Source organism: Cornus florida, unplaced genomic scaffold (genome assembly GCF_030987335.1).
Source record: "Cornus florida cultivar Cherokee Brave unplaced genomic scaffold, ASM3098733v1 CherokeeBrave_3.0.0_Hap2_Chr11, whole genome shotgun sequence".
Classification (NCBI taxonomy): Eukaryota; Viridiplantae; Streptophyta; class Magnoliopsida; order Cornales; family Cornaceae; genus Cornus; species Cornus florida.
In genome coordinates this window covers 112,524,459-112,552,046 of record NW_026775581.1, presented here as the reverse complement: position 1 = coordinate 112,552,046, position 27,588 = coordinate 112,524,459, and the positions used below count along the sequence as shown (strand labels likewise).

At 34.3% G+C, this 27,588-nt stretch overlaps 1 protein-coding gene across 1 annotated transcript; it reads left to right on the top strand.

The window, feature by feature from the left end:
• The first annotated feature begins 3,697 nt into the window (after positions 1 to 3,697).
• LOC132282806 (histone deacetylase 15) lies at positions 3,698 to 26,543 on the top strand. The gene is made up of 18 exons (XM_059784597.1): positions 3,698 to 3,866; positions 7,948 to 8,247; positions 8,351 to 8,527; positions 8,713 to 8,827; positions 9,504 to 9,580; positions 10,272 to 10,347; positions 10,581 to 10,645; positions 11,267 to 11,322; positions 11,468 to 11,591; positions 11,694 to 11,819; positions 11,999 to 12,049; positions 12,508 to 12,576; positions 18,110 to 18,218; positions 20,797 to 20,876; positions 21,232 to 21,314; positions 21,402 to 21,447; positions 22,072 to 22,243; positions 26,292 to 26,543. The coding sequence occupies exons 2-18, from the start codon at positions 8,023 to 8,025 to the stop codon at positions 26,408 to 26,410; spliced, it is 1,770 nt and encodes a 589-aa protein (XP_059640580.1). The 5' UTR covers positions 3,698 to 3,866; positions 7,948 to 8,022; the 3' UTR covers positions 26,411 to 26,543.
• Positions 26,544 to 27,588: the final 1,045 nt, after the last annotated feature.

The following is a 27,588-nucleotide window of genomic DNA, read 5'->3' as shown; positions in this document are numbered from 1 at the left end:
TGTCTAAAAATGGTTTCTAAACTTAGAATAAAAAATAAATAAAAATTATTGTTGTATCACATTTAACATCATTGAATCAAACATAGCTATATACATACATATATTTTAAATCTTATGTGACAACGTCATTACTATTAAAAAAAAAATTCTCATCAAGGAATGATTTTATTCAACAAAGCTAAATACAATCAAGTTCTACAGCTTCCAGTAGAGCATAAGGGAAGGAATTTGAAAAATATATGCTAGCTTTACATTGTTTGTAAAGCAAACTTAGTTAAAGTGTGATCACAACCATTCTTTTCCCATAGAAAAATTAAATAGTCAAGGAATTAGAAGCTCTAAACATTCAATAATGTCATCCCATTAGACGTGCAGAGAAACAGCTTACAATTCACAATTTGAATTAGATTTAGCATCCATTTCTATCGTGATATTCCAGCTTTGAAGAACCAACAATGTCATTATGCTTGCCCTAAATTTCGATCGGATAATTTATGAAATTTCCCAAATCAGAGTTACACGATTTTCTATAATTGTACCTGTTAATTCATCGCATCGGCTACTTCAAATTCATGGCAATCTGTAATGTTTATATATAAATGTTAAAGTTAAATAAATATTTATATACCTGTGGGGCCCGCATGAATCTTAAGTCAATACAAATGACTTAAGAGTCATTAGACAGACTCATTTTTTTTTTTCTCTCTCTGATGCGTCCAGTCTCCTTTCGGGAATTCCTTTTTTATTTTTATTTTTTTTTAATTTTTTAATTTTTTTGCAATTTCAAGCTTTGATCTCACTCTCACCAATTGAAATTTGGTAGAACCTTGTGAAGCAAAGTCGGAGAGCACGGCGAGATCTACGCGTGAGTACCAATAATTTCAGCTTTAGTGCTCTCTAGGAATTTCAAATTTAGGGATCAAATTGGGGGTTTTTCTCTTATTTGAGGTATGGGTGCTCTAATCCACTAATTATTGGATTTCTTATGAATTTTCCTCTTTAATTTGACTTTAAACATGCTTAATTTTAATTTTTTGTGATTATGTTTGTTAAGATTATTTATATTGATGGTGATAAATGTGTGTTGTGTGTTAATTGGGCTTATTAGTATGATAATTTTTAACTTGTAAAGAAGCATGCTTAGTGTTGGTTTGTTTTCATGATTTCAATTGTTATAAAAATTTATGTTATAATGATGGAAATAAATTTGTGAATTGTATATTTAAATTGCTATCAAAATGTGGGATGAGAATATGAGTTGTGTATTTTAGTAATTTATTAATTTATTTGAAAAAGTATGTGGGAACTTTATGGTTGAATTGATGAAATAAAGCATGAAGCATTCATGTATCCATTGGGGAAAATGTTTTAAAATAAATGAATTTGTTCTTGGAAAAAATATATATTTTTTAAAGAAGTTTGCGAAAACCGGACGCCTATGAGGCGCCTAGTGGTCCGTGTTGTTAGTGTAGTCTAAAAGGGAGTATGGTTGAACTAACTAGGCCGAATGCGACACCTTGGAGGTGCCTTGTAATCGTGGATAGCTAGTCAACCCTCTATTCGTGACGCCTTGGAGGTACCATGGGTTGGATTACACTAACGGTTTGGTTGTTGAAACTGAATTGTTTCAGAAATGAGGAGTGACATATTCATAACATTACACTTCATGACATTTTAGTAAATCTGTGATTGGTTGACATTTGCTATATATTTGTTGCTGTGATTGAGAATATGTATTCCCCGTGGTATGACCCCGTCCCCTTTATCCATTCTTTGTGTGGAATTCAAGGGGATATAAGAAGTGTGTCTTGGACACTTCATACTGAGTTTATGCTCACCCCATTATTTTTTTTAACATTTTTTTCAGGATATGGAAAAAAGGTAGCGGACGACGATCCACCACAAGTTTAGACGAGCTTGGGGATCTATTTTATTTTTGCTAACCTTTATACTAGAACTCTAATATTTTGTAAATGTAATATTAACTATTTTGTGAAACTTTAGTTTAATTGGTACAATGTTGTAAGTTATGAACTTTTAAATTCTAGCTACATTTTATGGACTGTAACTTGATGTATCTTAAGTGTGTTCATTGTTTGAATGAGAAGGAGGAACGGAATTTTTGTATGTATGTAGTCATTTTGGAAATGTGGTATAATATCTGTATTGTGCGTTGTGACATAATATGTTATTTTTAAGGCTCAGTGAAGCTATTGCATTTTTTTATTTTTTTATTTCAACAGGTTGTAGAGAGACTTTTTTTGCAGAGGTCATACTGAATTTTTTTTATATTTTATTATTATTATTTTGGTATCTTTTGGGTCGTTACACAGTCACTGTGAACTTTGTCCGACTTCGCATCGCATTTTGGTAGGGTCGTAAGACTTTGCATCACGACCTCTGAGATCAACTCACATCATCTACTCTGACATAGACATACCATGAAAAAAGAGAAAAATTCGGCCAAAATCAATAAAAAAACCCAAGTCAAGGTAGCTTCGCAACACTGAAGAAGTGAAATTAATTATAGCCATGCCATCATCCTTAAACCCAAATTGGGATAACTTGATCTGATGATTGGGAAAAAGGTAAGCTCCATTCTTTGAAGGCGAAGCCTAAGTTTGAGGGAGAAAACTCACCAACACGGGATAGAAGAGAGCAAACAACCAGAGCTTTACAGTAGAGAGAGAGGGGAAGAAGAAGGGTAAAGAGAGAAAGGAAGAAGAACATACGGTTTAAAAGAAGGGTTTTAAATGACACCTGCCGTTCTTCGTGTTTTCTAAATTCTAACTCATTGTTATGAAAACTCCTAAAACAGCTTTAAGTTGTTCTTAGAAAACCCACACTGTCCTAAAACTCTCTATTTTGTTTTAGTTTCCTTATCGAGTATTTTCCCTTAAAATTTGTCATGAGAACAGAGTTTATAGTTCCTAACTTTAATCGTGCAAAGTTTTCTCCAAACCAACTTCTATTAGGAGAGGTAAATTTTTATTATGAGGTAAGTTCGCAAGACAAATTATATAATTATATATACAGAATATCAATGATAATTTGGGTAAAATTGCTCAAAATAAATCATGCTTCTAAATAGAATTTTTTATTTTTTTTAATCGTCTGTTTTATGTTGCAATTCTAGCCACTTATCATTCGGTTTATATATATATATATATATGGTGAAATATTTGATATTTATCCCAAACAGTAGTATTCCCCCTTCATCTCTAATTTTTATTTTTTTAAAATTTGTTTATCTTAAACTAATAATTAATTTTACCTAAGAAAATATTATGAAGCCTTATTTTAAATATAAATAATAAAAATAAATATAAACAATTATATATTTAAATTTAATAATTCATCATTTTACTCCATAAGGTAGTTTTGGTCTGCATAATCAATTTCTTTTCACTTTTACGCTATCCAAACTAAAAAACTAATATTTTCTACAATTTTCTTGAATAAATTTTATTGCTAACCAAATGCAAGGAAAAATATTTTATTTTCTAACTTATTTCCGTCTAACAAAAAAGAGTCGTGAGAATTTAATTGGTGGATAAATTAATATTTTATTATATTTATTTATTACTAGTATATTCATATTTATTTATTTTTTATTTTATGCAACTAATTGATAGGGTCGAAAAGTCCAATAAGATTCTTTGTCATCGTAAAACTCTCTCTCTGTCTTCTCATTTTAAAAAAGGAAAATAGAAAAAAAAGAAAAGAAAAATCGTGACAAACTTACTGATAAACCAAAAGACGAGGGCACCGATGCAAAAACACACTATAGTGGAGTCCTCTTCTATAGTCGACTCATCGTCGCTCGCTAACGGACTTCGAGGAGGCACCAATGTTGCCCTAGTCAGGTTAGATTTTCCACTCTTTACACTCTCATCCATGTTTTGTTTTTTTTTTTCCCCTTACTCAGTCTCCTTTGTTCTCGGTACTTCCTTGAGTAAGCTTATAATATTTATTTATGTGTATGTATTGTTGTATTTCGAGTTTTCTGAACGTTTTAGTATGCGTGTACGCATCGGAATGAAAGAAATTCTCATCACGAGGGGAAAGTTAGAGCACAGTTTAATCATTCACTGTACTGATTGAGTCCAAACCCTAGAACTGCAATTTGAACTCAAAATTCTTTTGCACATTTTCATTGTTTGTTGTTATTAAAATTTGCTCCACAGTTCCCATCTCTATCCAACTAGAGTGAAAATGATCATCATAAAAACAATATTTTGACAAAAAAAAAAAAAAAATCTAGAAAAGGAGAATTTTGAAAAATGCAAAGATGCAAAAAATGAAGTTAAAAAAGTAGTGACTAGTGAGGGCACAAAATTTCTATTCTAAATTAGAGAATAATATTTATAAACTTGCTAAACTAAAATTATATCAAATGCTATGTTACATTGACTCGGGTACGGGTATACACCCTCAGATATTTAAAATCCCTGAACTGAAGGACACACGGACATTGCTAAATATTTATTTTATTTATTTTTAAAAATAAAATAATGTTTTTAAATAACATAGTGTTTTATATAGGCATTTCACCCATTTTGAAGTAATATCATAATAAAATTGAATTATTGGATATTTTATTTTATTTTATTTTTTATTTTGGCACGTGTCCAACCAAAAATGTGGACACAACTTAAAAAAAAATTTGTTGGACATATATTCTAAACCCATGTTCGAATAACATGTATTTGACACGGTACTTCACCTACTTTTTAAGAGTCCATGCAACATAGATCAAATCCATCAGGAGTGAGGATTTTTAGGTTTTTGACTTTCCCTAAAAGATGACGAAATGAAAGAAAGATGGGGAAGTTACTTTGAGAAATTGTGAAATGAAAATCATCTATGAAGTTTAGGTAGAACATGAAAAATGTACTGGTCTACCCTTGTTCTAGTGACTTTGGGTGTAGGGAGAATAGGGAGAACAAATCTTTCTGTAGGTACAAAGAGTGCAAAAAATGCACTAAGGAAGTTGAGATTAGGAAAGGCTTTAGAATGAGAGAGCATTCCTATTTAGGTTTCGAAGTTTTAGGGGAGGATGGTGTGTGTCTGACAAATTTGTTTAATAAGATAATTGTAATTTAGAAAATGCTTGATGTTTGGTGCAAAAGTAAGAAAATCTACATTTTTGTGTTAATTATTGTGGTATTAAAGTTATGAGTCAAAAGATGAAACTTTCAAGGGCTATTTACCTGTGAAGGAGACTAGTGGAAAGATATGAAGAAGAAACAAACTTCATATGGCTGTTATAGATTTAGAGAAAGTCAATGATAGGGTAACTGAAGAGATAATATGATGGGTTTTAGAAAAGAAAGGAGTCACGAATTGACATGAATACATTTTTTTTTTTTTTTTTTTTATAAGTAAAATTGTATTAGAAAACGTTCAAAAGGGGAACGCATCCCAAGATTAGTACAATAACCAAGAACGAAACAAAAGCAAAAAAACGGAAACCTATGGCCCCAAAGACCCCAAAAAATCCATGATCTACTCAACAGAAGAACAATCTCTCCCTGTACCCCAACTAAAAAGAGAACAAATAATTGAGTACTTTAACCTCCCAATGGGTAACTCCTCCCCAACAAAGGATCTTCTATTTCGTTCTTTCCACAGGCACCACCAAATACAAAGAGGAGTCGCCCTCCAGAAATTACGAACACAAATCCCCACCCTTTGCCCCTTCCAAATATCCATAATATCCCGTGTGGTCCAAGGCATAACCCACTGGACGCCAAAGAGGCCCAACATAAGGCCCCAACAGTCATTGGCCACTGGGCAGTGTAAGTGAAGGTGGTCCACAGACTCTCCATCGGCCATACACAAACAACACCGACTAACAATGATATGTTGTCTCTTCCTTAAATTGTCCAAAGTCAAGATCTTACTTCAAACAGTAGTCCAAGCAAAGAAAGCCACCCTAATAGGAGCCTTCGAACGCCATACCGTTTTCCACGGGTACGAGTAAGTCTGAAAGTCTGAAATACATGATAAATGACATATAATTATATGATAGAATTGCGACTATAGTTAGAATTTTATGGGAGGAACAACTGAATTTTCAGTCCCTTGAGGTTTACATCAGAGGTTAGCATTGGGTCCATATCTTTTTGCCTTAGTTATGGATGAAGTCGTGAGATACATTTAGGAGATTCCTCTGTGTATGCTATTTGCTGGTGATATTGTTTTAATTGATGAAACTTAAGAAGGGTTAAGGGCTAAATTAAAGGTTCAAGGAGAAGCTTTAGGAATAAAAATGAATATATGAAATGTGATTTTAGCAATTCTAGTAATACAAATAAGGATCCAGTGAAGAATGAGGTCGAGAGATGCTAAAAGTGAGCATTTTCGCTATTTAGGCTTAATTATTCACAAAGTGAGCAAAAGTGGAAATAGTGTTAATAGTAGAATGAAGACAATACATGTTAGATGGAGGAATGCATATGTATTGTCGTGTGATCGACACATTCCTCTAAAGATTGAATGAGAAGTCTTATAAAACAAATATTAGACTAGTTATTATATATGGGACAACTTGTTGGATGGCTAAGAAACAACATTTTGATAATACAAGTGAGGTGAAAATGCCATGACCATTGAGTGCATTAGTTAGAAAGTGACATGGTCCACATTGAGGGTAACCCTAGGGAAGGGAATGAAAATTAATTTGGGTAGAGTTAGTAAGAAAGGATGGAATAACTTGTTGATTGACGCTATGACTTAGAGAAAAATGAAAAAAATACGATATATGCAGCAGACTCCAATTAATTGGGTAAAGACTCCTTTAATTGATTTGTTGCATATAAAATATGATTATGTAGGCTCACGTGTGTGTACATATACATTTTTATATTTAATATTAACAAAGTAAAAAATACAGATAAGGACGTGTTGAAGATCAAGGGTGAAGAGATACCATAAAGTGAACATTTTTGTTATATAGGCTTGATTTTTCGCAAGGATGGAGGAACTAGAGATGTTAATTATAGATTAAAATATGATTGGTTAATTGGAAAAATGATTGTGATGTACCGTATGGTGAACGGGTATGTTTAAAATTGAAGGTAAATTTTACTAAAGAGTTATTAAACTGATTACTTAATGTCGCAAAATGTTGGGCGGATAAGAAACAACATATACATAAAATGAGTGTGGTCGAGAATCGAGATAAGAAATGATAAAATTAGTAATGAAAAAAAATTAATAAAACAATTTAAAATTGAAAGGAAAATTTTACAAAATTGTTATTAAACTGATTGTACTTTACGGAAGAAAATCTAGGCGGTTAAGAAACAGCATACTCATAAAATGAGAGTAGCTGGGACAAGAAATGATAAAACTAGAAATTGAAACATTAGTGAAACTGTTGAAGTAGCATCCATTGGAGATAAAATCGATTAAGATGCTTTTTTCATGCATAAAGATGATCATTATGCGACTAAGAAAGGTATGATAGTACATGGTTTGACTGTGGTAATAGCCTTGGAATAGAATGTCAAAAAAGGAGATTCCAAATAGTTGGGAAAATGCTTTTGTTTGGGCATATGTGCAATCTTTTTTTGGAAACTATTTCCATTTTTTTCTAAAAGTTTTTGTAAATTATTTTTATAAGCGACCAACCGAATTCATGAAAATGCTAAAAATGTGTTGCATCAAACTGGATTGAGACAAATCAATGTAAACATAAGTTCTGTAACTTGATTTCGTTTCGTCTGCACCAAACATAACCTTTTCAATTTTATTTTGTTTTTTGAGTGATCTAGTTGCTTACTCCCTCCTGGTGTTTTTCTCATTTCCATTTATCCATTTTATTTGTAGAACCGTTCTTTTCCTTACCTTCATCTTTTGTTTTATTTTAAGTATATTTCTTCTTTAGATTTGCTTTCCAAGCTTTCCCACATGATTGACTGATGACTGATCTTTGTGAAGGAATGAATCTGGTGGAGACTTGGCATATGAATCCTGATTATTCCTGAGCACAACATAGTCTTAGAAGCACTGCAAATGGGCCGTTTAACTAATGGAGTGGTTGAGAACGGTCTTCCAAGTAAAAGAGATCGGAATTTACGTGAAGGCTATAGTGGAAGACATGAAAACATGGGATCTGGTGGAAAAGTTGCTTGTACTTGTCACAATAATGAAAATGGCGGGGAAGAAAAAGTAACTACAAAATCTACCACAGCTACAGCAGACAATTTAAATGGCAACATGCAGCCCCCCGTTATATCTGTAAGCAGAATACATGGACAAATTCAAGAAATATAGTTTCTTATAAAAGTGGTGGATGCTCAATAATTTCAAATTCTCACTTTGTAATGTGATTTGACCACAGAAGAGGGCAAGGCAGCAGAAAGAAATGACTTTTCAAGATATGTACAGTAATGAAGATTATTTTGATGAGGAGGATGATGACAGTGATTGGGAACCCTTAAAAAAGGATATGGAAGTCACAAAGTGGTTTTGCATCAACTGTACGATGGTTAACCTTGATGATGTTGTCCATTGTGATGTACGGTTATGTTATCAGCTTCTGTCTTGATCTTAATCTTAAATATTCCTCATCTTTAAATTGTTTTTCCCTTGTGAATGACACATTTTATGCGAAGTATTTTTCGATTTCTAACTTAATTAATTATTCTTTAACGGATATATGTTGTTTCCTATAGCTTGTCTGATGCATTCTCCTTTATACAGATATGCGGAGAATATAAAGAATCCGGAATCCTTAGGCATGGGTTTTTTGCATCTCCTTTTTCGCAAGAAGGCGGTGTCACTGAGGATCAATCTGAAATGACGGAAAGATGCAAAGGTGGTTGCTTATTTTATGCTATTTGTATCATTAAGTGTTACTTTTTTGTTGAATCCTTGGTATGGAGGTGGTAAGGTTGCAACTTTGGTGGGTTAGGCTAGATTAACTCAGACTTGATCTGAGTAATGGTAGTTTCCGTGTGCCAGACCAAACCCGAAGCAAAACCCCAACAGAACAAATTAGCCCAACTTTAATTTCTTTGGCTTACTGAGCACTGACACACATTATTGTCCCATAGAGGACTCAAGCCCTCAACCTTCCATTTGGAAGGAGGAGAATATTCCACTTGGCTAAGTCCTTGCCAGTGAATCAAATTTTGTGTTTGATTTTTCTAAGACCTCCTTACAACAACGATGAGTCAGATTCTGTGTTTGTTATGTTGTTGAACCATTTGTGATAGCCTTCATCTGTTCTTTATATATGTTAATTAGATTTTGTTGATGAGGAAATTTTTGATTGTTGCTTTTGAATCTCTTCGATTGATGAAAAGCAAAATATCAAAACTGCCTAAGGCGTGCTTTAAGAATACATTTAATTCCATGATATGGTTTTACTGCATTCTTGGACATTTTTAGCTGAATAATTTTTTGTAATTCCAATAGTATGATTATGCAAATTGTTAGGATTGATAACATTATTACACTGATGTAAAACTCAATTTCTTTTATCCATGTAGATTCATGCTCGCAAAATTCAGCGTCAAGCAATTCCACTGCAATAGGTTTTGATGAGAGAATGTTGCTTCACTCAGAAGTTTGTTGCCAATTTCCTATATATTCTTGAAACTTTCGTTTTGAATTTGAATGTCTTATGTATTATGCACTTTTGGTTGCCTGTTGTATGGATTATAATTGATCCAGAATTTAGTATTAACTGTGAATGTGAACATGCATTATATGTCAACATTTATTTCATTGTAGATAAAAGTATGTTAACAGTTTGATACTAGATGTTGAGATTTAGATAGTCCCATAAAAAATTTAAGACATTTTTTTATTTCTTACTTTTATTTGTAAAAAAATATTCTATTTTTGTTTATGTTTCTATCAGTTATCAGTGCCCTTTCAAATCGCCTCCCCGCTTCTTGTTCTCTGTGCTTCCTTACCCTCTCAGAATTTTGGATAAAATCTAAAATGATTTATTCTCTCCGTGGCAGTTGTAAGATAACCACTAAAAACAAGTGTTTGAAATCACTTTGTTTTGGTATTTGAAATCACAGCTGAAGTTAAATAGAATATGGATATAATGCTTGTTACCTGCTAATGTCATACTAATAATATCCACTATACATCGTTACCCTATTGGTCCCCTTTAATCAAGTGACTGCTCCTTATACTTGAACTAGCTTCCAACATTTGGCTGCCTGAGCTTTTATGATCAGTGGTTCCTTAATATCATACTAATGATGACTTTATTGTTTTTGATAATTTTTTCTTGTGACTAGGTTGAAATGAAGTCGCATCCACATCCAGAAAGACCAGATCGACTTCGAGTTATTGCTGCTAGCCTTGCAACTGCTGGTTTGTGGGTTAAACTTTGTTGATATTTTTTTACATTTACGAGGGCTAGATTCTTGGTTCCCATTTCTGTATGCCACTATTGTTGTTAAAAAATATTTTCATTTCTCAGTGTTTTTGATTGGGAATGGTACCTTATATGCAGTAAATAAATTATATGGATTCTTTTTTATTTTAATTTTTTTAGCCCCTCACAAATAATTGACTAGCAATTGTCAAATGAAATACCTTTGTAGGTATATTTCCTGGAAGATGCTTTCCAATAGCTGCAAGAGAAATTACAAAAGAAGAACTTCAGATGGTAAGCGACCTACCATGAGATTGAATGCCTACATGGGTATGGAAAGCAACCTACCATGATCTTGAATGCTTACGAGGGTCCAAGTGCAAATTAATGCTAACATGAGCTGTGGATATCCTATTTGGGAATTGATATTTGAGATTGTTTGGAGGAAATATGTTTGGTAACTGAAATATGTGGGCGACTTCCTCTGAAAGCACCTCTCCAGTGACCGAAACTGTCTCTTTTTCCTTGAAAAACAGCAAGAGGAGACCGATACATAGAAGTAGAAACCCCAATCTGTGCTGTGAACCACACTTTCTGGATTTGAGGAACTTGGCCTGATAGTTCTTCGGGATTCTATTTGGGATAAATTCATGCGACGCCAAATAGCTGAATCATTTTTCATCTTATAACTTTTTTAGCATAATTTGAATCAAGTCTTTCTGGAAATTGCTTTTGTGATGGCATGTTGATAGAAATCAACTGCTCTGTTTGTCATTTTAATTGTTGATGTGTTAGAACTGAGATGCAAACTGTTATTTCTTAGGCTTTGAAAGAAGTTTGTTATTTCTTAGGTTTTGAAAGAAGTTATAACTTATAATACCTTCAATTGTTGCATTACTGTTTTGGATTGTTCAGGTCCACTCTTTGGAGCACATTGAAGCCGTAGAATTTACGAGTCGTATTCTTGCTAGGTAATATTATATTGGTTGGTACTCTTCCACCCCCAGTAAAACCAATCACTGTGTATGTTGGTGTGGGTGGGGATGAATGCGGTGTTGATGGCTGTTTTTGTTGTGTGGTTGGTTTTTGGTTATGATTAGTTCCTTTGAATGGCAGTTACTTCACTCCAGATACATACGCAAATGAGCATTCAGCACGTGCTGCAAGGCTTGCGGCAGGTCTGTGTGCTGATCTTGCTTCAGCAATTTTCTCAGGAGGTGCCAAAAATGGTTTTGCTCTGGTAGGAAATTTCAAGTCTTGTTATTGTATCCGTTTATTAGCTTTCTTAGAGTAACAAAAACTGTTGTAAAAATTGGTCTCTCTTCTCTTTACAACAAGTCAGGTTCGCCCTCCTGGCCATCATGCTGGTATCAGTCAGGCCATGGGATTTTGCCTCCACAATAATGCAGCAGTTGCTGCATTAGCAGCTCAAGTTGCGGGGGCAAAAAAAGTGCTAATTGTTGATTGGGTAATGTCAATGACTCCTTACCTGTTCTCTTTATGCTGGTTTTGTAGTTATATTTATAGCGGTGCAGTAATTGCTGCCATCCATATCGAAGGCAAATTTACATTACTGTTGGATGGATTACATGCAGACAACTGTGCTTTTAAATCAATATGGTGTTCTCTTGTCCATATCTCTTGTAGGATGTACATCATGGGAATGGCACACAAGAAATATTTGATCAGAGCAAATCGGTGAGCTCTAAATTTTTTTTCTTCTTATTTTGTCATTTGAATTAACTTTTTTACTCACTAAATATTCCAGTGTAAAATAATATGGAGATTATAGTTACTGTATGTGACACTTTTGAATATCTTATTTCTCTTCTTCATTTCCTTCTAACTCGCTCTCTCTCTCTCTCTCTTTTTTTTTTTGGCGGGGGTGTTCACCTCGTAGTTGGACTGTCTCTACTCTGTAAAACCTGTGAATATTAAATAGTGTAGATATATTAACAACAATCCTCATTTTCAAATTTTATTTGGAATATATATATATATATATATATGATTAAATTCATTTTTTTTTTTTGGTTTAAACTGAAAAGAACTTTTTTCTTCTACCGAAAAAGGGAAACAAACTTTTCTTCCATTACACAGCAAACATTTTAAAAAGTTATAGGATTAATTTCTGATGAATTTGAACCTGTTTGTAGGTATTGTATATTTCATTACATAGACATGAGGGTGGGAAGTTCTATCCTGGTACTGGAGCAGCTGGTGAGGTACTGGTTCCTTCTCTCTCTCTCTCTCTCTTAGAGGCTTCTTTTTGCTTTTGCGGTCTTGATTTTTTGTTTAGTTGCAAATATTAAGGAATATTTTGGTTTAAAAGGTGAGAATGTAAAATGGAATTTGCTGCTGTGATGTTGCCACAATGACACCCTTGGGACTCTGGATGGGCTAATTTAAGGATTCATGCTCAATGCTTTTGGCCTCTTTGAGTGTTTTTTTTTTCTTTTTTTGCCACCGATTTCTAAGTTCATGTAATTATCTAAATAAATTCCTTTCTTTTGTAAGGGATAATGGAAATGTGGATGCAAGATTATGCAGAAATAAAGTACTTTATCTTACATATTTGTAAAGAAAGTTCTCTAGGTTCTACACCTATATGCTCAGTATTGGATTATTATTGTGTCATAGGTATTGGTTCAAATATAATTACAAATCCAGTTGCCGGATATTGCGATACTAAATAGAAAATCAACACCGCCTTAATTTGTTAACGTGCCTTGGCCAAACTATATGGGGTTTGGTCAAGGTATGTTGACCAAGCTTTCCTTTGCAAAACGTTGTAAGGATATGCAGTAGAACTTGAGAAACAAAATAGAGAGGACATTTGAAAATGACAATGATGGCTAGAAGACTAGGAGGATGCAAGTTCATACTGGGTGGGACTTTAGTAAGGGATCAGGAAAGGGTGGAGGGAATTATCCAAGTTCATTTGTTTGTTATGGGAACTAATTTAGTGCAAGGTTTGGGTATGAGTATATTGTGGGAATTCCCCTCTGAAATTGGCGTTCCTGAAATGTCTGTTTTGTCTCTAATAGAGGATTACTGGTTTCAGATTGTCTGGTTTTTCAGAGTTGTGCGGTTTAGGAGTCCCGTTTTCTTAAAGCCCTCAACCAAATTCCAATTGGAATGAAATCTTTAGGATAAATTAATGCAATTTAGGAGACAATGGAAGGACATCAATTCAAATCCTGGATTTTCAAGTTGAGAGGGTATTGAGAGACAGAATGAATTCTCAGTATTCATATTCATGGATGGACTGGAGTTTGAATCGTTCATACTTTCTTTTAGGTCTTTTATGGTTTCTCGGTGTGTGAAGAGGACAAATTGGTGGATATCTGACGAACAGTAGTTTGTAATTAGAACTTTTTATAGAGCCCTGTGTGGTGGTGATAAGCCTTAATTCCTGGGGAAGGTATTTGAAAGGTTGAAATGCCCTTCCGGGCTTCCCTTTTTGTGCGGATGCTCCCTTGAAGCAATTTCAGTTATAGACACTTTGAGGAATAGTAAAAATTGATTCTTAACTTGTGTTGCACGTGTAAGAAGGATGAAGAAATTATCAACTGTTTTTCTTTTCTTACCTGATGTGTCTTGGGATATGCCTCGTTCAGCGGGTAACATTCTTGCTTGTTTGGATTTTATGAGTAAAAGAATGTGGCAAGCTTGAGAGGTTGCTATTATATTTTAGATGAGTATTTGGTGGTAGCAAAATATTTGATCTTTTGATAGTTTGGAGATTCCCATACGCAGGTTAAAGAAATTGATGTTACACTTCCATTTTTGAATGTCTGGGAGAATTCTAGACTGTTCATCGTTTTTGTAGATCTCCTGGGGGATTAGTTTGTAACTTTTATATACTTTATGTGATTTATATTAACAAACATGGGACTAGAGATTGATTGTTGTTTTAAAACTTCTGAGGTTTTAAAATTTCTGTATAGGGCGTCATTTTTTATTTCCATTTTTGGTGCCTAGATGATTCAGCATTCCTTCAAGGAAATACCAGTCTAGATGGTCGAAATAGACAGTCTATACTAAATAGCATTTACTGCTCTGCAGTCTACACATTTTTAATTTCAAATACACTGTCACTAATGATAATAAATGATCAAAATATTTTTCTCGTTTTAAACCCAATATGCTGATGTGTTTACATTTTGATGAAGTGTCTTTTCTTTTTATTTTTTTATTGGAAGACCCTAGCAGTAAAAAAATATTTTGTTGGACCTCTTGTTCTGAAAACAAACTAATACTACAGTTCAAAAATTTAGAAATGGATCACACCACTAACTTTTCCTCCCTTTTCAAATGATATACATGGAGCGGGTCCATCATTTTCTACACTAACCAAATTTGCTACAGTTTAGTAATTACATCTATGATCTTGAACCCCTTTTGATTGATAGGAGTGTGAAGCTCAGCAAACTTCACAGGTTTATCATATTTAAGTGTACTTACAGTATATATATCTTCGGCAAGTAATCCTGTAATCAGAACTTCAATAGTAAAGTCGTAAAGATACGTTACATCATTAAAGAATGTAAGCATCAGACTTGAGTAGCTTAAATAAATTTATGATAAAACAGCTATATTTTGGTGACCTTTCCAATTACATCTGCATTTTAGGTGTTAAATATTTCATGTGATTTTGTCAATTGGAACATTCAGTATCTTCGTTGAAACTTGTAATATATCTTGCTTTCTTCATGAGGTTTAAATGAAAGGTTATATTTAAAACTTTTTGCTGACTCTCTAGTTTTTTTTTAATAAGGTTACTTGCTGTTAGGTTGTCTTCATGGTGATGATGCGTTGAGAAGTTACTTCTAAACTAAAGAATGGTGGCATATAGTTTTTGAAAAAGCAGAACAGATGCAGTGGAGCTTCTTGTGGAGCTTAAAGCGTGTTAAAATATAGTTTGTGAGCAGAAGGGTGGCATTCCCCTCGCTGTTTGGCAATTTTAAGAGTGGTATGATTTTTGGAAAAATTGCTTTGGCATATTTAAAAGTGGCAGGATATCTGCAGAGAAAGATAGATGTTGGAAAATGTTGAAACATGCACTTATGATGGTCGTCCTGGAGGTGGCTTTGTCATATGGCAATAGATGCTGAAAGTTATTTCAAATTAAATTTTAAAAAGAGTTGAATATCTTGATGGGATGTGAATAATGGGTGTCTTTATGGTTTATGTGGTGAGTATCCTTCGTATGTAATTTTTTTCTTCCTTTATTGCCAGACCAGTTTAGGTGACATCCAATAGGTAAAGGATAGGCCATGTATGTTTCCTTTATGAGAGAAAGTGGGGCTCTTTCAGCTCGACCAGCCCCCGGCGTGTAGAGGCTTTCATAAAATCTCCATCAACCAGTGCTTCATCTTTACCACCTTAATGTTGATCATTTTTGGCGTCAAGTACATTCGGAATTTCATTTCTGATGATATTTTTTTAGTTAGGGCGAATTAGGTTTATGCGAGAGGGGTTAGCTCTAATCGCTACTTTTGTTTACCCGGTTCCCTACGTGAGGTAAGTACTTTCTGCGCGCGTGCGCGCGCAGGGTGGGGTGGGGTGGGGGTTGTATAAAGTCGCACAAGTGTATTGTGGGTAGATGGGAGTTGTTTTGTGCAGAGAGTTGCATCGGTTGTGGTTTTATATGCTAAAGACATTCAAATTTGACTCTTCCCCCCACCCCCCGAAAAAACCAGATACAAGCTACCAGTGATTCTGTAGGTCTCGAGTTAAGTTGAAGTTGGGCTGTTTAGGAATTGCCTGATAATGAGCCAACTAATTAACTCATTTAAATAAAAAATGATTGAATATATTATTCTTTAAATTAAAACTATTCATGTAGCCGACCCCAAATAATTGGGAAAAGTCTTGGTTGTTGTTGCTGCTGCTGCTTTAAATTAAAACCAAAGTACTGATAAATATACATACAGATGTATTTCCTTATCAAAAAAAAAAAAAAAAAACACATATAGATGCATTAAACCTGATAAAGATTAAAGAATCAGGTTAGAAATTGGTTTATTCCTTCTTCAGTGGCTGAGAGAATTGAAAGATTGCAGTGCAACTTCCTTTGGGGGGGGGGGGGGGGGGGGGGGTGGGGGGTGGAAGAGTTCAAATTTCACTTGGTTCGGTGGGATCAAGTGTGCCGTCCAATTCGGTTTGGAGGCTTAGGGTTTCGGAGGTTGTTGCCGTTTAATAAGGCTCTTCTTGGTAAATGGCTCTGGAGGTTTGGGGTCGAGAGGCATTGGTTATGGAGGAAAGTTATTGCTAGCAAATTTGGGGAAAGTCGTGGTGGGTGGTGCTCCCTGGAGTTGCGTGGTCCAAGGGGGGTGGGAGTTTGGCATTTCATTCGGAGGGGTTGGGATGATTTCTGCAAGTATGTCCGTTTTCGTATTAAAGATGGAAGGAGGATCAGTTTTTGGATGGATCTTTGGTGTGGGGATCTCCCTCTTGCTCTCGCGTTCCCTCGGCTTTACAGGATTGCTTCTCATCGACAGGCCATGGTTGTTGACTGTTATCATCTTGATAACGAGAGACTGTCTTGGGATGTTCAGTTCAGGAGGCATTTTTAGGATTGGGAGATCGAGGATGTTTCTTATTTTCTGGAGCTATTGTATAGCCAGGTGATTTCTTTTGGGGGATCGGATTGGTGGTTCTGGATTCTTACCTCGCATGGCCGTTTTGAGGTTAGGTCCTTTTTCAGATGCCTTTCGGTTCATGGAGATCCCTTCCCTTGGAAGTCTATTTGGCGGTCTAAGGCTCCCCGCAAGGTCGCCTTTTTTGCTTGGACCTCTGTTCTGGGTAAGATTTTATCCCAGGATAATCTGAGCAGGAGGAATCAGGTGGTGGTTAATCACTGTTACATGTGTTTGTGTTATGAGGAGACTGTTGATCACCTCCTTTTACATTGCAGCATGGCCAGAGATTGTTGGGATTTGATGCTTCGTTTATTTGGTGTACACTGGGCGATGCCTTTTTCCTCTAGAGGGTTGATTGAGGCTTGGAGAGGCGTCTCTGTTGGGGCTGGCAATAGGGATGCTTGGAGGGCTACACTGCTTTGTATCTGGTGGTGTATTTGGCTTGAGAGAAATAGGAGATATTTTGACGGGAAAAAGAAGCCTGTTTCTATGCTTAAGTTCTCTGCTATTTCTACTCTTTTTTGTTGGGTTTCAGGGAGAGATTATAGATCTATGGAGGAAATTATTGTTTTTTTGGCCTCTCTGAAGGTCTAAGGAGCCCTTTGGCCCTTTTGTTCCTTTTGTTTCTTTGGGCTTCGCTCCCCTTTTTTGAGCGTTTTTAATAAAATCTTACTTATCAAAAATATATATATATATATTTTGCTGCCAAATCCATACCCATTTAACTTGAGCATGGTTAGTAACCTCAAGAATCTGGGTTAAACTTCTCCAGGTCGTCTTTTCCATTCCCTGTCTTCTGAATTTGGGTCCTCATTTAATCTCCATTCTTCAACCTCAAGAATCAAAGTTTTTGATAGACTATGTTTAATCTTTCGTATTTTATTTCCATGGCTTGTAATATTTGTATGTATATCTTGTCGCCTTGTGTTTGTACTTCAGAAATTGATTTCATTGCGGACATCCTGGTGTGTTTGACAGGAGTTTTCTTTTTGAAACTTTAGATTTGTTGTTTTATATAGCTGCGTATAAATTCATTCTCCTCTTCTGTTTGCCATTTTAAGTACTGTTTCAATTTTAGTGAATGGTCATAGTTGATATATTAGTTCTGCAGGTTGGTACCTCTGGAGCAGAAGGATACTCGGTGAATGTTCCATGGAGTCGTGGGGGAGTAGGCGATAATGACTATATATATGCATTTCAGCATGTTGTGCTTCCTATAGGTTATTCACTTTCATTTGTTTTATATACCAAAAGAATGAGAGGAATCTTTGTATTTTTATTCTGTGGTTTTCTATTACTCGTCTTCTCAGTGAATTACCTAATAATAGAGTGTGCCCGAGGAAGTTGGCCATGCATTATTGATCAATAATACTCTTCTCATTTTTAAAATTTTTTTTATTTGTCTTTAGTGAATAGCCTGATTACCTGAATATGTTATATCTGCTGCCACTTATGTGTCTCTTAAATCTATAATTACTGGAACATTAAATGGCATTCCTCTTATGCCAAAGGTTAGGTCAGTCCGTCCTTCCCCACACCCTCAATTAATTGGGATCAAACTTGTTATCTCCTTTTAAGACAGCCTTTAGTGAAGCTGTGTTTACTATCTGTTGTAAATTGAAAAAAATAATTGAGGGCGGTCATTGGTATATTGGACTGTTTATCGTCATATGTCATATACAAGGCAATAGTAGTTTTGGATATGCATAAAGTGATCTAACTTAAAAAAAAATGCTCATAATCTTTATTCAGAACGTTGGAAGAATTTAAAAAGAAATTGTATTATGTTAATGAGATTTCTATGGGTGCGTTTAGTAACGTTTTCGTTTTCTGTTTTTGCAGTATTAAGAAAGCAGAAACATGATTTTGCTTTCTTGAGTGAAAATAGAAAACAGAAATGATGTTTATTAACACTTGTTGTTGCCACAAATTTGAAAACATAAAACAATAACGGTGTTTAGTAATACAACATATTTGCTACAAAATGTACATAATATTCTTAAAATTTTTTATTTTTTTATTTTTTTTTTCATGGTAAGAATTTTAGGAGTTAGTGATTAGAGGGGAGGGTGAGGGGGAAGGTAGATGACTTGAACATGAACTCTCGACACAGGGAGCAACCCAGCCACTCAGGCACGATACTTACTTCCATTAATATCAAAAAGCCATAAATGTAGAAAATCTAATTTAAAATTATAAATATTAAAAATACCCAATACATCTCAAGTACAAAATTAGATATACCAAGAAAAAAACATTCCCACCAATTATGTATATAAATACATGTATATGCATGATGTATACATTTATTATGTGATATAAAATATATTTAGCATATGATAATTTATTATGAATAAAAAATATTAAATAATGTATCTTATATGTAATAAAATATATATTGTGTTATAATTTTGTAAATTAATTATAATTTAATATTTACATATAATATAATATAGATATGATATATAATAATATAAAATATCTACCGCTTAATAATTTAATAACATTATATTCTATATCAAAAATTATTTTGTCACAAAAAATAATTTACATTATTATTTAATATATTATATATTGAAATATATTTTTATCAAATAAAAAATAATATTTAATATATTCTATATTAAATATATATATTTTTATTAACATTTAATATGCAATTTAGTATATAACACAAATAATATGAATTTTATTTGAAATGAATAGTGTCTGTGCAGTAACATTAGTGAAAACGTTTTTGCGCTACAGTGCCGAAAACATAAGAAACATCATTTTGATGTTTCCTCTTTTCTTCACAAAAATTGAAAACGTTTTCTATTATAGAAAAACAAAAACATTTTATTGAACTTGATTTGTGTTTTCGTTTTGCCTTTTTAGAGGTTGACAACAGAAAACAAGAAACGTTTCTCGCCTATGTAATGTGCTTCCAAAATATTTCATGAGCGGGGATCAACACTGGTATCACCTTTTACTTTTTTGCTACCTTGACATGGACTTCCACTTTCATTTCTTTTTAGCCACCTTCAATGAAGCTATTTTTATTATGTGATATAAATTGAAAAAGAAGCTTGCATTGATTCCACCTACAATAATTCTGGGAAAATCAATGGCATATTCAGTTATTTATCATTATATGTTAAGTATGACATGGTGATAATTGAATATGCAATAACGTGACGCTAACTTAAATAATTGCTCTTTGTCTGCAATCACACCTTTGGAGGATTTGATATAAAAATGGAATTATGTTAATTGAGAATTCCATGTAATGCGCTTGCAGAAAATCCAATCTGCAACGCCAGTGATCCATTATTTTGGGTTTAAGTCATTTACTATACAAATTACTACAAAAACTGGCTAGAAGGGAGTGAAAACATCTAAGGTTGTGTATATAAGCCTTGTATGGTATTTGTTGTTCATAATTTGCATTCCATTTGATCATTTTTTGAGCTTAATCTATGATGCAGAACATGAAGTCCTTGGAAATTTTCAATTAACGAATTACTAACAAAATGGTTCTTGATCTTGATCTATCGTTTTCTGTTCTTGTTCCTCTTACTTGTATTATCGTGTACTTCCATTTTCTTATTCTTTATGAGAGTTATATACTCAGGTTTTATTGTACTTATTGTAAGTATCCATTTCTATCACTTTTGTTTTATTGATAATATCCATACCCTCCTTTTATTTTCCATTATAGCGTGCAGACACTGTGTTCTGTAATGGGTGTAGTTGTTTTTACTTGATTATTGATTTAGTGTATTTTTTTGATGGGGTTTGTACCACAATTAATTGCAGCTTCGGAGTTTGCCCCTGATTTCACTATCATATCTGCAGGATTTGATGCTGCAAGGGGTGATCCCCTTGGCTGCTGTGATGTAAGGATTTTTATCTTGGCTGAATAACCGTTTTATCTTCATCATTAATCAATTGAGAGATCCATTTTATTTGGAAGTACTGTTGCCTGAGTTTATGAGCTATATGGTTGTGTCTTTTGCATTTAAAGGGACGGTGTCCCATGAGCATTTGGTGATTGTGGAAGTATTTTTCAATTATTCCCTTCACTAAATCTTTAAAGAAAATGTAATGCAATTCTTTATATTTTATTGTCTAATAAGCGTACGGATTGATGGGTTTTATTATTCTTCTTGTTTCACTTGGACGTCAACCTTCCAAGGTTTTTAATTTTTATCTGATGTCACTCTTTTACATCTTAGAGATTATCTTTTGTAGGTAACTCCTGCTGGATATGCACAGATGACACACATGTTGAATGCTGTTTCTGGTGGAAAGTTGCTTGTTATTCTTGAGGGCGGGTTTGTGGTTTATTTTTGGTCCTTGGTTGTTAATTTCAAATGTTTACTTTACCTGAAATTTGATTAGGTAAACATATTTGTTTGCAGATATAATCTCCGTTCCATATCATCCTCTGCTGTTGCGGTGATTAAGGTGAAATTTATTTTCAGTACTTCAAGCAAATCCATCTCCAGTTCGCTGGGAAATTTATTTTCAATACTTTAAGCAAATCCATTTCTTATTTCCACCCCCTATGAAATCCAAACCCCCATGGTTATTCAATCTTCCTTCTCATTAACATCCTATTGTTCCGGAAATCTCCTCAGCTGTTCCTCAACCCCATACATCAACAACTTTTAAACTACTATACATAGATCATGTCTCATAAATTGAAGTCAACCTAATAATTAAATAGTCTGTGCCAACCGATGCGTGTGGATATGATGCAAGAGTTTCTGCCTCTTCCCTTCATTAAGATAATTTTCAATTTCTTTTTAATTCCTATGTGTCTCTTAACTAGTGATTATTGTTATCTCCTATGCAAATTGGGTCATGATTGTAATTCCACTTTGTTTAATATACATGCTTAAAGTAAAAGAAATAAATAAATGAAGTTTTGCTCTTTGTGCCTGAGAATTGGGAGGAAAAAAACTTGCTACATGCATGCGTCAAAAGTCATACATCAATTATTGATGAATTGTGTGGGCTACATAATCGCATCAAATCTTAGTATGATGCAGTGTGTTGGTTCTTTTTTGACTTGACTCTCTGATGAAGGTCTTGCTTGGGGAAAGTCCTGCATGTGAAGTGGACAACCTTGTACCTTCCAGAGCTGGATTGCAAACTGTTCTGGAAGTCCTGAAAATTCAGATGAACTTCTGGCCTACACTGGAAGCCACTCTCTTGAAATTGCAGTCACAATGGGGATCATATGCTTTTCAAGACAGAAGTAAGTACATTTCCTTTCTGTGATTTTGTCCTTTCTCAGTGTGAACTTTTCTTCTAGGTCAACTTTTATGGTCCATATCTTACTTATCCCAACAAAGGATTACTTTATTAGGCCCAAAAATGGTGAGATATAGGGGGAGACTCCTGTATGAAGAAGTAAGGAAAAGAAAAAAAATAAATAAATCAAGTAGACATCTCTCTTCAACCGTAAATTTCGAAGTTGTCTCTAAGTTGGATGGTTTGGGAGCCTAATAAAGGACTTGTAAAATAGCAAGTTCTGAAATCTTTCTCCCAAGGTGATAATACATAGTACTTTATCTTACTAATATTAATTAAGAGAATTACCTAACTCAAATTTGTGTTCAGTTGGTGCAAAAATAGAAATTTGTTTTCAATCAGGTAGTTATGTTTGTCCGGATGGTATTAGCACTATTTACGCAACATTTTAAAAAGAAACTGAAGAAATTCAGCACATCTTCATGAACGAGGCTGGTTACTTGTTCAGGATTCATCTTGTATAAAGTTTAGGCCATTTGGACCTTCTGTTGCTTGCCTTGCTAACAATAGAATACAATTTCTCCTCCTAAAGTGTTGGTGAAAGAAGGAATTATAATGTATTTCTATTGTCTTGACAGTGTTGAAAACCTTGCTGTGGAGTTTAAGTATTGTAATTCTGGATGGACCTCTTGTGAAAGGTCTGTGAATTATTAACCAGAAGATTTTATGCATTATAGCATACACGCTTATTGCAAATTTCCAGTTTCTTCCCAAAACTGGGGTTATGACCCTGGAATATTATCTATACACTAAGATTCCTCAAGTAAACTTCATTTATTACATGCATCAACTACGGTCTATTGGCTATTTTGTGGAGGTTTTGTCTAGGTACTTCTGTTTAGAGGGAAGGAGTTCAAAACTCCTTGGTTCCTAATGGGCGGAGGCCATTGTGCAGAGTCACATGGGTAAAGGTTGTTTTAAGGTTTGGGATTGGGTTAGAAATTCTTGAATTGTTCAGCGTAGAAAGATCTTTCAATGGTGCCTCTTTATTTTTCCAATATTTTCTTCCTCATTTTTTTATGTAGAAGAACTCTCTCTCTCTCTCTATCTGTCTCGATATATATATATATATCGGTAGGTAAGCATACACACCCGCTGTGCCCAATTCGGACATGAACCTTCAACCTCATATATGGGAGGAGGAGATACCACTTGAGCTGAAAGGCTTGGTTCTCTTTACCTCCCTATCTTGTCTGAGAAGATATCTCTTTTTTTTTTTTGTTGCTAGTCTTGTCTAGAAAAAGTGTTTTACCTGATGTTATTCCTGTAAACTTTGGGGTATTGAATGTGGTGGACTGGATGCAAACCTGACCTTCAGCTTGCGGGAAGGTGGAGGATTGCTTTTGTATCTTTCTTCTTCAAACATCTGATTTTCTTTCTATTGGGCATGAAACTAACCAGTGTTTGAGTATTTTCAGATGTTAGATTTGAAAAAGGACCTGAATTGAACTAATCATTGAAATTCACAGGATGTTAAGTGCCATGTATCTTTCTAATTTCTTGCAAATAGTTGTTAACTGGTATGATTACTTCCAGGGAAGAAAAATGTACTTCCATTTCCTTGAATGAAAAAGTACTTAAATTGTCGAGGTCCAAAAGCAGCAATTTGTGTATATATATATATATATATTTATACTTCTGCTTCACTTATCTAAGTTTACTTCTGATGGGACCATGAGAGACTGTAACTAGTATTAGAAAGAAAGGGCTGTTGATGGAGTTGGGCGGGGAGGCAATACTTGTTATTTGTTCAGTGAGTCCTGACCAGTTTGCCCGCCCCCTTAAAAGAATGATTACTTTATAAGGATTTATCACACTTGATAGGGCAACAACTCGCTACTGGGAATCAGGTGTCAGACTCGCCTTGGGGAAAAAATGTATTCTTGTAACTAGTGCACTTAGTAGCCTTTTTCGCACATGTCCAAACCATGTTAAACGATTTTCTCTCATTTTATCTCCAGTGGGTGCCACTTCAACCATCTCACAGTTGTGTTCATTTCTAATTCTATCTGTCTTGCTGCACATCTATTAAACATCTGCATTTTTACCACAATGTATATTGTTCTTAGTTGTCCAACAAATTTTTTTTTTTGATAAGTTGTCCAACATTTTGTTCCCTGAAGAATGATTGTTCTAATAGCTATTTTTTAAAACTTCTCTTTCAAACTTAAGAGGGACATGTCGATGATACAATACACTGGATCCACTCCTCCATTTAAACCATTCTGCCTTGTTTTTATGATTAACATCATCTTTTATTTCTTCTTCATTGTGAATAGTTGGGCCTAAATAACAAACAATGTTCACTTTCCTGTATCTTTTGATCCCCAATCTTTATTACATCCCCTTTTTGTGTTTCTACATTTACTATTGTTGCACTCCATAAATTCTTTTTCATTTTCGTTTCTTCTTCTTCTTCTTCCCTTTTTTTTATTATTTTTTTTTGTTTTTAAATTTTTTTTTTTTTTTTTTTTTTTTTATCCCAAGAGCTTCCTTACAAACCTCTAATTTAGCACTTACTCTTTTTTGGTTTCATTAATCAAAATAGTATCAACAAATAACATACACAATGGAATCTCATCCTAAATTAGTCTCGTCAATTCATCCATAACTAATAGAAAAAGATATGGGCTCAATGCTGAATCTTGATGAAAGCCTTATAGTAATTGGAAATTCACTTGTTTCCATATTTGTTTTAATTATAGCTACTCTTCCATCATGTATATTCTTTATTATGTTAATATATGGTTTTGGGACTCCTTTATTTTCTAAAATTCTCCATATTAGATCTTTAGGTACCCCACTGTACGCATTCTCTAAATCAATGAAAATCATATGAAGATTTTTTTTTTTCACTCTATATCTTTTTATTGGTCTCCTCAATTGGTAAACAGCCTCCATTGTTGACCTCCCTAGTATAAATCCAAATTGGTTTTCTAACACTTCAGTTTCCCGCCTTAGTCGTCGTTTAGATACTCTGTCAAAGTTTCGGAGTATGATTCATTAATTAATACCACGATAATTAGTCCAACTTTGCATATCCTCCCCCTTTTTTTTTCCTAATTGGTACTCGCACGCACACTTCAAGGAATTGTTTGCACCCAAAAGGAGTCGAACATTAGACCTGATGCTTCCTGAGGCGCCATGGCTAAGTGACTATCCCACTTGCGCCAACCCCTTGGGGTTCATATCCCCTTTATTTCTATACATAGGTATTTGCGTCAGTCATCAGACATTTTCTTAGTTATTATCTTATTAAACAATTTTTTAGCCAAAACACATGGTCATCCCCTAAACAGTTTCAAACCTCAATAGGAATGTAATCTGGTCCTATGCCCTTCCTTATTTCATCAACCTTAATACATTTCTAACCACTTATTTCCTAATTCTAAAGAAAAGTATGTTCTCCATAAGTTTGTCATATTCTTCTAAATTTCCAAGCCTAAACTTTCTTGATGAATTTTACGTAACAGTTACTTAAAGTAAGTTTTTTGTCTTTCTTTAGGTTGTGTTAAAATTCTATTAGCTCTCTTAAATGAATATCTCGTCTTCTTGCTTGTGATTCTGAGATTTAGATGTTAGGCACGTTCACATTCACATTCACATTCACTTTCACTTTCACTTTCACTTTCGCGTATCATTTGAGTTATATTTATGAAGTAGCAGAGATGTTTTAGGACATGAATATTTCTTGTATGGAATATCCGCGTGAGGTTGTTCTCAATTTCTATATGAAAGAATTTGGTCTACAATCTTTTCTAGCCAAAAAAATCTGTTTTAATACTAAAATGCTACAGATCTCATGATAAGATTGTGTAAAAGCAGGTATTTTTCTCCTACAGTAAATGAGGGGAACAGATTACCCTGTTTTCAATTCAGAAGACATCATTATGGCAGAATTTTCAAGCCCGCTCTCCCCTTTTGGAAGGGCGGAGTGGTCTGGTATTTGATTATTTCCCGATTATAATTAATTTTCTGACCCTAATTTGCAGAAGAACAGACAAGGAAGAGACAACGGAGTGTTGTACCAATGTGGTGGAAATCGGGAAGTAAAAGGTGGTTGTATAACATCCTAACTGGGCAGCTTCATATAAAATCAAAGGAATGTTAATTATCCCTGTGGATCTTATTTTTGTGCACCCTTTTTTTTAATTTTTGTGCCTCCTTGTATCCCAGTTCATTTTAGGAGAATATTGTTTTTGTATCAGGAGATTTCAAAATGTTATTGATCATTTTCTGCATTAGTTCTCTCTTCCTCTCCCTCTCCCTCTCCCTCTCTATGCGTGCGCATGAGGTTTTTCTTTTTAGCATAGTGAAGAGTCTAGAGTGGGATCAATTTTGCTGGAACTTCTCATATATACACACCGCTGCAGTCTTTCACTATATGGGAGACTCAGCTCTAGTCCTGCAAGCTTAGGGCACCTTGCCACTTGTCAAACAGTTACGGCGAAATCTAAGAACTTCGTATATCAAGTCTACCACAATCACCTACTCTTGTTTGGGGGTGTGAGAGATTCATCATTTGTCATAAGTCTTCTGGTTCGAGTTGATGATGCTAATGCCCTGGTATTATGTAAATTCTGGTTTGTTGCCTCCGGACAAGTACACCTAGTTGCCCAGTACAATGTTGGTGGGCTAGGTGTTTTCTTCTTGTGTTGATTCTGCTAGTCTCAGGATGTATGAGGTTTCATAATGTGCTGGCATGGAATTTTTCCTCATTTATCCTAAGCATGGAGTTGTGCTGTGTATCCTAAGCATCTTTTGATCTTCATTATGATATCTATGTACCCCACCGTAAAAGAGTTTTAGCAGTGTTTCAAGCTGGTTGAGTTTGTGCGTCTACTCATCCTCTTTTTGAACCTTATATTACGTGGTTTAGAGTATATATCTTTAGAGATGCAGTTGTGGGCTTTTGCTTGATGTAATTTTTTTTTTTCACGTGGTAATTTGATGTACTTTGTGATCACAAAAGCTCCAATATGAGCAGTTAATTTGTATAAAATATATTGAAATTGGGTGTATGATCTGAGTCCTCCAGCAAGGAGCAAGATGAGAACACATGGTGATAGCAATCGTGTAGGGTTTTTTATTTTTATTTTTTATTTTTTTGATGAATACTAGTCTCTTCATTTAAATTCCAACCTTAAGAATGAGGTGAACAACTAATGGTGAAAATGATAAAAAGTATTGATGGACGCTAGACCATTAGATTAAGCCAAAAGATTCATATTCTTTCAAAACATAATGCTTGCTTTATATTGTGATTAGTCACGTTTCTCATGAACTATA